The sequence below is a fragment of the Vicugna pacos genome, chromosome 5, assembly GCF_048564905.1.
Source record: "Vicugna pacos chromosome 5, VicPac4, whole genome shotgun sequence".
NCBI classification, from domain to species: domain Eukaryota; kingdom Metazoa; phylum Chordata; class Mammalia; order Artiodactyla; family Camelidae; genus Vicugna; species Vicugna pacos.
In genome coordinates this window covers 65498049-65509259 of record NC_132991.1, presented here as the reverse complement: position 1 = coordinate 65509259, position 11211 = coordinate 65498049, and the positions used below count along the sequence as shown (strand labels likewise).

At 38.6% G+C, this 11211-nt stretch overlaps 1 protein-coding gene across 1 annotated transcript; it reads left to right on the top strand.

Annotated features, from left to right (window-relative positions):
• The first annotated feature begins 5918 nt into the window (after positions 1-5918).
• Positions 5919-10313, top strand: FAM237A (family with sequence similarity 237 member A). Its single transcript, XM_006205218.3, has 2 exons — positions 5919-6330; positions 10174-10313. The coding sequence occupies exons 1-2, from the start codon at positions 5919-5921 to the stop codon at positions 10311-10313; spliced, it is 552 nt and encodes a 183-aa protein (XP_006205280.1).
• The last annotated feature ends 898 nt before the right edge of the window (positions 10314-11211 follow it).

Sequence of the window (11211 nt, the reverse complement as noted above, 5' to 3'; positions counted from 1 at the left end):
TCACCATTCTAAGGATCTTCTGTGTATGATCTTGTTTCATTTTCACTAGCTATTAGGGAGATTGTTTCCCATTTTATAGGCAAGAAAACTGCTTTGCAAGAGTTAAGTAACTTGTCCAAAGTATTACATCAAATCAAAGACACCATCAATTGTAGACATCTGATTATTTTTAAAAAAGCAAAGAAAATGTTGCAGTTCTGATTGTAAGGTGCCATTGGTGGATAGATAAATACTGAGTCCAGTGGTGTTAAATGTGAAAAATTGCATCTAGGTATCAGTGAACTATGACACGGGAAGGACATAGGGTGCCAGTCCAGGCAGTTTGGAGCTTCATCTTTATGCCATTCTACCTCATAAAAACCACACAGGCATGCAGAATGGTCTGTTACAGTTTCATGGTCTCAAACTTTGCCTGGACATTTAGTACTTTCTTTAGTCTCTCTTTTTCTCTCTTATTTCCTCTCTTCTCTTTCTTCTTCCTTTCAAAGATTATTCCAAAGCCTTTTCCCTCTCTTTAAGTTCCCCATTCCCCATTTGTGACTATGCACCTTTCTTCATTAAGAAAATTGAGATCATCAGTCACCATCTCTCTCAAATCCTGCTCCCCACCGGCCATACCACCCCTAGACGTGTCCATACCCAGAGGTAGCCTCCCTTCGTCCTTGTGCAGACAGCAAGCTGTCCCTTCTATCAAATGCTGGCTCCTCCTTATTTGCTTATTCCTATTGCTTCTTGCATCTTCTGAGACTGTTACTTGTCCTTCTTTCTTGAATTTCAGCTCCTTCCTCTTTGTTGGTTTCTCTCCCTCAGCCTGTAAACATTACGAAGATCCGACCTCTGGCCTCCTGTTCCAATTCTTCTCCCTCTTCTTTTCTAAACTTCAGAGAAAGTGCTTCCCAGGGGCTGTCTGCATTTCCTCACTTGCCATTTCTGCCTCAGCTCACCCCTTTTCCCCCAACAGTCAGAATTATCGTTGATAAGCAGTTTGGTGATCTCCTAGTTTTAAGAGCCAATGAAAAATTCTTTGCCTTCATTTTATTGACCTCCTTTTCTGAATCTGGGTGCTGTGGTTTGTTTCCTCTGTCTTTGTGAAAATCTTTATCTCATTGGTTTCCAAGACACCACATTCTCCTGGTTCCTCTTCACTCTACTTCTTAATCACGTAAATACTGGCATTTCCCAAGTTCTATCCGTAGGCTATCACTGTACCCACTTTACACACTTTCCTCTGAGGTTTTTTAACTATTGCCCACAGGTTGACAAAATCCCAAATCTAGACTTTTTTCCTGCGAGCTGTCTAAGTGTTTGTCTTTAGTCCCCTCCTCTTCCTTACCTATTCTGCTTCTCCATTTGGAGAAGTCCTCTCAAACTTAACATGTTGAAAGGCAAATTTTTAAATCTAATTGAAGTATAGTTAATTTACAACATTATATTAGTTTCAGATGTACAATGCAGTGATTCAAATTTTTATAGATTATGCTCCATTAAAATGGTTATAAAACATTGGCTCTCTTCCCTGTGCTGTACAATATATCCTTGTAGAAAAGCAAATTCTTGATTTCCCTTTCCCAAACCTATTCCTCAAACCATTTTTCCTCTTTTAGTTGATGATTCCAAACCTCCATTTGCTTAGCCCCCAAAGCTTGACATAATCTTGAATTTTTCTCTTTTTCTTGCACGTTACATCCAGTCTGTCAATGAATCCTGCCCTTTCTACCAGAAAATATATCCAGAATCCGGTCACTTTCACAGTTGCCCTGCTACCACCCTTATCTAGGCCACTGTTACATTGCATCTGGATTATTGCAGTGCCTCCTAACTGGACTCCCTGCCTCTGCCCTTGCGCCCCTCTGATCCGTTCTCTGCTGAGCAACCAGAGTGGATTTCTGACAGCCTCGCTGACCTCTTCTCCTACCACTATACCCAGAAAACATTCTTACCGTGCCACACTTGTCCCAAGGCTGTTATCCTTCCTCTATGCCCCACCTGGAGCATTTGCTCACATGTATATGCTTGACGCACTCATTCACTTTAATAAATCTTTACTCCAATATCTCCTCATGAGGAAGAACTTCTCAGTAGTCCATATAAAATAGCTCCTCCCCAGCATTCTTTCTAATCCTGCTTTACTTTTTCTTGGTGATGATTTGTTTTTTCTAATCATAATTGACTCATTACATATCTATTTTTCCTTGGGCTTCAGAATGAGAAACCCTAATTACTGACCCGTACATGGCTATATTTGTTTATTTAATTAGCTAGTTGTGTGTTTTTGATACATAGCTCATCGTTCAACACAAAAACTAAAAACACAAATCATTATATATATATATATATGTATATGTATATATATACACACATACACACACACACATATATATACTTTTAAAATTAAAATATATTTCTTCTTTTCCCACCCCTACTACAGTGTAAGCTCTGTGAGTCCAGAGACTTTGTTTGGTCTTGAAAATAAAGTAAGCACTGCATATTTATATACCCATATGTTTAAGGATAATGTAATTATTATCAACTTGTCTAAAACCAAAATTAAATCCCCACATCCTTACCTCTGTTCTTCCTCTCTCTACACTCCTTCTCTTGACTTTGCTCCCCAGAAGCACTGAACTGCTTTGAGTGCTCCTTTCACACCTTTGTTTTTGTTGACTTCTCTTCCTGAAGGAGATCATCCCCTTCCCTATGGCCCCAGGACATCTGTACAACTCCTTCTTCAAGAAGCTCACCAGTCACCTCCTCAAAGATGCCTTCTATGCCTCTTCTTTCCTTTCCCTTTCTCAGGGTTCTTCCATGTTAGTCTCTCTCTAACCCTTGTGCTCACACAGTGTGGTCCTCTAATTATCTTCTCCAAGAGGCTGAGAGCTCCTTGAAATTCAGGAAACAAGTCAAAGACCTCACTCATGATCTTTCCCCACTTCCTCAGAGGATAAATTGAAGCGGACATTAGTACGCTAAGTTCACAGATTGAGAAACTCAAGTACACTCCATCCGATTTCAGAGGAGGAGAAAAAGCTCAGAACCCCTCAGGAATCCTCTCAAGAGCTCTTCCTTCCTATCACTTGGGTATGGGGAAGTTTCCCCATGTCTTTGGTAAATCTTGCTGTAAGCCTGGTTTCCTCCCTGTGCCCCTCTGGAAGGTAACCATGGATACTATTGAGCTGGCAGTTCAGTTAATGGAGCCTTCAGTTAATGGAGACTACAAGTGGTTTTCAGGATGCTTAGAGAGTTTTGAGGTGGGGGCAAAACCTAGAAACACTGGCAGACGTAAGACTTTTGCCTCAGGCTCCTGAGCTGGGTGTGTTTCAGTTAGGGTGGGGTTAATGCTCAGCAGAGCCCCACAAATGTGACAGGGCTCTAGCCCCTGACTAGGGTGGTAACTAGCTGTGAGTTGAGAACAGAAGGAAACCCCTAGCGTTTTTTCTTCTTGGAAAGCAGGGATCCTGCTGTGAAATCTAGAACAGTGGATTGGCACAAGCAATGCTAACAGCTACCTGGGCTCCTGAGGTGATCCAGGCCAGAGAGCCTGGACATAAGGGCGGGGGCGATCTTCTGTTCCCAGTCGAGGGGAGCTTCCAGCCGTGCCACGTCCCTACCCATATCCTTGCCCCGGGGGTGTTTTTCTTTTCCCAGCCCAGGACCACAGGCAGGCAGGAGAAATTCACACCCGGGATGTTTCCAAAGTGCACACTATTTCCTCCGAGCCTACTGACCGCTGGGAGGGCGCCCCCATACTTTCTTTGATCCTGAGTCCTGGGTCTTCCCTCCCATCACCTTATTCTCAAACAAAGTTCATCTGGAGAGGGAAGATCTGGGGAGCCCCGTCGGCTCCTAGACGGGCGCCGATCTGGGTCCCAACTTTTCAGTTCCCGCCCACAGTGTCACGCCTCCCAAACCAGGACCAGGAAGCCAAACCGTACGGGGGCTCAGTTCCGCTGGTGGAGGGTGGGTGTGGGTCAGGGTCAGTGAGGAGTGTGGCTAAGCCTGCATGTTTTCCGAAGCGAGTCTTCAGGGGAGGGAGGGAAGGGGAGTCTGCGGGAGATGGACTTGGGGGCGAGGTGGCGGCAGTTTTCCGGCGTTTGACGTAGACTTGAAGAGGCGCCGAGCACTCCCACTGCTTAAGAGGCATCGTAGCCTTCAGGACGCTGAAGCTGGGGGCCGTCACTCGTTCAGGGAGCTGCCTGAGCATTTTCTCTCCACGCACTCCAGGGAATACAGAGAAGGCTGCGCAGGTAAGTGCAGAGGGGTGCCCTTCTGCCACCTGGGAGTAAAGCCGCGGGGTAAGAAGGCTAGTGGAACACGGAGGGTCTCAGTCAGGCAGCTCCGCCCTGAGGAGGTGAGGCTGTGGAACCAGGTATGGGGTCGAGATGTGGGAGCGCTTCGCGGGGCTTATAGCGGGACACAAGCAGCACCCCAAGGCTGAGGAACTTCCAGGTTCGGGGAAGACTCTCCGAAGGGAAGAAAACCTGACGGAGCCAGTGTGAGCACTGTGGTGCGAGCAGAGAGTCCCGCACACGCCAACTTCAGTACCCTGGACAGTGTCCCGCCCTCGGGCTTCTAATAAACTTAGCACAGACAGCTTTGATTTGTCCCCGAAGGAAAACAACTTTTGAGGCTCCCCGACTTTGATATTTTAGTTCAGAAGAGGACTTATTGAATTTGATTTTGTTCAGGTACAGCCCCTGTGTAAATAATCTGAAATATAAAGGAAACATTTTGAATAATCTTGTATCTCAACATGCCCCTTCAGGAATGTGCCTGTTCAAAGACAGTTTCTGAAATAATGATTTAAGAGAGCCTTAATATGTTTTGCTACTGTACAGAAGAGAAAGACCCCATCTTACGGTGTTATCATTAAATGTTCCAATATAGACATATTCCCATGAACTGTGACTTGCTTGCTTTCATGACACTAACATCTAAAAGGTTTAGAAATATAAAACTGAAAGTGAGCTGTATATGCTCTCCTGTTTTTTTCTTTACACTAGGATTGTTTAAGTGTGATACACTTTTTGCATAGTCTGTAAAGAATTGGATAAGCTTTTTTTTTTTCCTGGGAAAAGAATTAAAGTTATTATTATTTTTAAGGACTGATTTCTTATCGGACTTGTCTGAAGTGTAACATAATAATTTCAAAGTGGAGTATAAATGCCTTGGTTTTATTGCAGCAGGCTTTGAGAGCCAGAAAAGTTGAATGAGAGGCAAATAATTTTTGTTAAAATTCTTGAGATTTATAACAAGAAGAGAAGAATGAAAAAAGATCATCTTTATGAAAGTTATGTCAGAATTGCAGAACATTTTAGGTGTTTATAAAATGCTTATTAATTCTACTCTAATGGGTTGATTATCCCTTGATTCCCATATTTTTTAGCACACTCTCTTGTGTTTATTTTTATTTGTAACATTTTACCATTCTTTCGCCCTTTTTTAATAATAAAAGAAACCCTAATAGGAAAATATGCTCAAATATGGTGAAGGGTAATATATGTTCAAATTCTTAATTGCATAGGAGCCCTGGCTTAGGGTAGCTGGGCTAAATTATGGTATTATAGAATAATAAAAGCCATGCAGCAAGATGGAAAATTTTCACTTAATATTCTTTTAAACTCTATTTCTCTGTAATAGGGAAAAACAAGTTAAATTATTTATCTTACAAAAGAACACATCTTAGGAATAATCATTTTTTAATCTAAATGTCTTGGTTTTAGACTACCTGGCTTAACAATGTGTCATTTCAGATAGACTAGAGCTGATGATGTGGGAAGTAGGATAAGACTTTTCCTAGAGATGATGACATGTTTCCTTTGCTGGCCCCAAGATTTTTTTAAGGCTTAATTATTTTTCTTTTGAGCGGAGCACATGCAGGACTCATACGAGGTATTTCCATCTTGCGCAGTTTCAAGGCCATGGCTGATCCTGGGAACAGAGGAGTGATCTACCGCCCCTTGAGTTTCACCTCCTCCCTGCTCATTGTGGGAATGTGCTGTGTGTCTCCTTTCTTCTGTCATAGCCAGACAGATCTGCTGGCTCTTAACCAAGCTGATCCACAGTGCTGGGAATCTTCTTCAGTGCTCCTCCTGGAAATGCGGAAGCCTCGAATTTCCAACACTGTATCAGGTTTCTGGGATTTTATGATCTACCTGAAGTCATCAGAGAACTTGAAGCATGGGGCATTGTTTTGGGATCTGGCCCAGCTCTTCTGGGACATCTATGTGGACTGTGTCCTTTCCAGAAACCATGGCTTAGGAAGGAGGCAATTGGCTGGAGAGGAAGGGAAGATCTCAGCAGTGCATCCACAGCACACAGAGAAAAAACAAGGTGGTCAATCCCAGATCCCATGTCTTTTGAAAGGGTCGATCAAATATGAATATGCTGAATTGTGAGAAAGAAGGAAATGGGTTTAGGGGAACCTATTGTCACATATATCCTTCTCAGGGGTGAACCCAAAGAGCACACCAGGGATAGGAAGATAGATAGCATTTCCTTTTGTATTTTGTATTAGCTGTTTTTTTTTAAATCAACATACTGTCCTCATCTTTGTACTTCACATGAATAGCAGCAAGAAAGAGTCAGAAAGACAAGTAAGAAAAAGCATGATTCCTAAAATACAACATAAAGGTATAAAGGGATGCCCCAAAATTAATATTATTTTTTTCAATTAGCCTGAAACCCGTGTTCACTTGCTATGAAATTGGGAAGATTTGAATATAAGTCTGGGGAACACTCACAACATACAAGCTCTTGCCCCTTTTAAACAGAAAAAAAAAAACAACCATGAACATGTACATGGAAGGACTCCTTGAGATGTACTTAGTTGATAATGTAAATGGTAGAAAAATCAGCTGGCTTGCAAATTCACCCTTCATTGCTTTTTGAACAAATCTCAAATAAATAATTAACTTCTAGCAAGCTGAGTAATTTTTAGAAATTTGGAACTTCTTACAAATTTCGAGATTTTCACTGAAGTAAATATTATATTCAAAAGCAATCTTCTCTGGGGCTAGAAGAAATGCCCTTTGTAGAATTAGAATGAAGGTAAATGAGTCCCTGTGTGTAAGCTAAGAGATAAATGAGCCTTACTCATACTGTTTTTGCTCTTTTTTCAGTGTTGTTTCAACCAATGAGCTTCCAGTGAGGGCTGTTTGGGTGGCAGTGACTATTTATGCACTAGTGGAAAATTGAGGCATACCCAATTTTTGCATTTGTACATTTTATTGTGATAACTGTTATATACTCCTGTAAAATATCTATTAAAATAGCAATTAACAGTAATAATTCTAGATCAATCTTTCCCCAAGATATTGTAGAGCCTTTTAACATCTAGTTTGTTTTAACCTCAATAACAAAAAAAAAAACATGATTAGCTGATCCATAAAGCCAAGTAACCCACTGCTACTAATTACAGATAAATTTATTATTTTGGCAAGTATTATTGTCACTTAAACCAATTTCCTTTTTTAGAGGAACTATTCTTTTAGCAGCTAAGCTACTAAAGCAGAAGTAGAAAATGAATATCTTTAAATGTGGTAACCAAATTTTAAAAATATTTTGAACAGAGGCTGCCCAGACATCACCATCAGTAAGGACTGTATATTTTCTTCATCTGTACTGTAGGCTCTTTTTTTCCATTCTTATCCTATTTAGCTGTCATACTCAAATTACTACCAATATTTCTTGTTTTTGTATTTTGCATTCACTTTGAATTACTTTAAATATCTATAGAATAAATGAAAATAATAAGATTTCTGTTCAACCTGACATGAAAATAATTATCTATATATAGATCATAATTATGTATTATATAATATAATTATACATTATATTATATAACTATATGTTGTAATTAATTATATATATGTAAAATCTCAAAAACAGCTTTCAGTTTGCTTTCTTGCAACAAGGCTATCGTAATAGTCTGAGACTACATGTAATTTTCTGAGCATACTTCAACATGGCATTTGTATCTTGTTTATAAATAAAAGTAGTAGATTTGTCTTCAGCTTTGAAAGCCAATTCCTTCATCTTGCTACAGAGTTGTGATTGACCCAGTTGGTCTGCAAAGTTTACCTGGAGTTGTTTTGCAACAGTAGGAGTAAACATTTCACTTTATTGAAGTTATTTTAATGTTTGACATAAACAGTTGTTGCAGACCAGGAAATAAGACTTTCCGTTTGTATTGTATCATCACAGTCAAAGAGGGTCTTGGGTCAAGAAGACACCATGTCTGAAAGTTAAATAGTTGCAGGAACATTGAGCTTTCATCTCAAGAGCTTGATTAAATCTCTAGTGGCTCACCTGGGCTCTGGATGTACCTGCACAGATTCTCCACTAATTTTTTTCTTTTGTCTGTAAGCAATTAACATGCTACTAGTTTGGAATAGGGGTGAGGGTGAAGAGTTGTTTGTTTCCTTAGTTCCCAGGGAAATCACATCATCAGAGCAGGAGGGAAGAACTAAAATAAGTGTCTACATAATACCCCAAAAGGTTCTTGCTATTTTGATGTCTTCAGTCTAAATCGTTTAAATACACTTGAGAAATGTTGTAATGAATCATGCCTTATAAAAACACATAACTCCTATATAACTTTGTATGTTAATATTTTTGTTAACATTGAGTCAACAAGTATGAAAACAAGAGATACCAAACAGCTATGTAACCTTGGGCAAGTTAATTCATTTATTTATTTCTCAGAGTCTTCATCTGAAGAAGAGGAATGTGAAAAGAATTGGATGGTCCATAGAGTCTGTTCGGGTCCTGCATGCTGATATTCTGTGATTCTATAAAAATAACTTATGAAGGGCATGCATTTAATTATAGAAAGAATCTGGAAGAACTTTACTCTAAGGACAGTTTATTGTGCTGAGTGATGACCTAGACATTATGGCTGCTTATAACAATGATAAGCAGAAACAAAGGAGGTCCAGAAATGAGAATTCTAAAAAATTTGAGGGCCAGAGATATCATCACTGAAGAAAAGATTCAAGAAATCATAGCTATTTTACCTGGAAAGATATGAGCTAATAACTGAATGCTGAAATATTTGGGCAATTGAAGAGGGTTTAATCAGGGTTGACTAGTAAATTATGATGGGCTATAAGAAGGCAGAGTGAAAATGAGAGAGAGAGAGAGAGAGAGAGAGAGAAACTGATTTAGGAAAAGAGTAGGCTGATAACATCTCCAAATAGAAAATAACAGAGTTGAGGTTAACTCGTGGGCTAGTAAAGGCTTCAAAACAAATGAAGGGATTTTGAAGTATATCCTTGTTTATATCAAAAATGATGGTCTCTTCCTTCAACAAATCTCACTCTGCCCCTGAGAAGAACAGAAAAACTTGCCTGCTGGAGCCTGACAGTTTGTATGGTCTAGAAAAATTGTGAGTCTTTGCTTTCCTCCGTGACATGAAAATTAAAATTTAGATTTATAATTTGATGATGTTTGCAGTCAGTGTCTAATTAGCTGGCAAGTGTCCATAGTGCTTATTTTCTTAAAACCCTGAGCAGAAGGGAAAACAATGCTTCAGAAATATAACTAGATTCACCAATGTTTGATTTTCTACTTTACTCACTCTGAAAAATTTCCTAAGCAACATATTCAGAAATTACTCATTTAGAGATCTATTCTAAGGAATCATTCAGAGATGTAGTCAATGATACAGTAGAAGGCTCTCTGCAATACTATTTATAGCAACAGAAAATTTGGAAATAACCTAAATGTTCCATAACAGGGTAATGGTAATGGTAATAGTAATGGTAAATGGTAAACTAAATTATGGTATGAAATGTGTATGCATAAAACTATGGTTATCTCTGGAATATTATATTATGGGTGGTTTAAACTTTTTTCTTTATATATTTATATTAAAATTATACAATGACAATTTTCATTTTTTTAATCAGAAGAATATACCTTAATACATAGTAATTAACAAGGAAGTGTATTAATTATAAGCTACTTAATTTAGATTATGTAACTAAATTTCATAAGCAACAAAACTTTGCATAAGTATACATTTATCATACACTTCTGCAATACATTTATACAGAATCTTGATAGTCGAGTGCAGAAACAGCAAACTTTTTTTTAAAAGCCAAGTTATTGACATTTAATTAACCTGAAAATAATTTAGTGACCTAATAATTAGTTCCTTTTCTCTACTTCCAGGTGCATATTCTGAGCAACCAAGAATCCCTTCCCTAAAGAAGAAAGAGTTGATTGAAGACTTGATAAGCATGCACATACGCAGGAATGGGTCTAAGTTCACTGGGAAAGTGACCACTGGCCTGGAAATTAAGAGAAAATAAACCTCAGAGCTAACTCACATCTTGGAATTTAAAGAAATATATATGTATTTTTTCCTTGACTATTGATCATTTATTTACTTGAGATGGTGGGAGTGTCCAGAGATAGATATTAAGCCACATTCTCTCCAAGCACTTAGTTTCATCTTTTTGGTTGCTAGCATGTTCCTTCAAATGATAACATTACCCCAGATCATCCCACTGCCTGAAAGAGTTAAAATAGCTTCCAAAGATGAGCAGGGGGTCGGCTACTCAGATCCTTTGTATTCATTTTGATCATTTGTTTTGAAATACTTGACATTGTTAATCAACTAGAGTGCCACACGTTTAACTTGAATACACTGCATGACTTCCAAGACATTAACCACTGGATTGCTTACGCACAGGCATATGAGATGATATTTACTAATTACCAGTTACTGATGGTCTGCGATACCTGAATTTTGTTTGAAAGAATATTTTTGAATATTTTGAACTGAGTGAAGCAAAAAAACAAAACAAAACAAAAAATAAACTGGTGAATAAAGCATTCTTCTAACAAACAAAATTAATAAAAGCTCTGGACCCCAAGTGATGTTATTGGATTCTTTTTATTTCCATATTTAATGTTACCATTAATGATCATCCAAACTCTAATAAAATAGCAGTAGGTATAAATGATTTCCCAATTAACATATTTTCTATTGGAGTAAATATTAAAACTCTATAATTGATCACACTTTGCACTGAAAAGTAAACTAGAAGTAAAATAAACAGCATTATAAGAAAAGAATCTTTTCTTTTCCCTCAAAATGACCAGGCCTGAATGAGGTTCACAGCAAAGTCCAATTAGCAAATTTACTTGAGCTCCAGACACAATGCTATTTTTATCTCTAATCACTCTCATCTCTCCAATCATTCC

What these genes read in the sequence shown, in the direction of transcription:
- FAM237A (XM_006205218.3), top strand. Translation starts at nt 5,919, where the DNA reads ATGGCTGATCCTGGGAACAGAGGAGTGATCTACCGCCCCTTGAGTTTC. An exon ending in GCACACAGAGAAAAAACAAG is followed by an intron (nt 6,331 to 10,173) that starts GTGGTCAATCCC and finishes CTCTACTTCCAG; the next exon opens with GTGCATATTCTGAGCAACCA.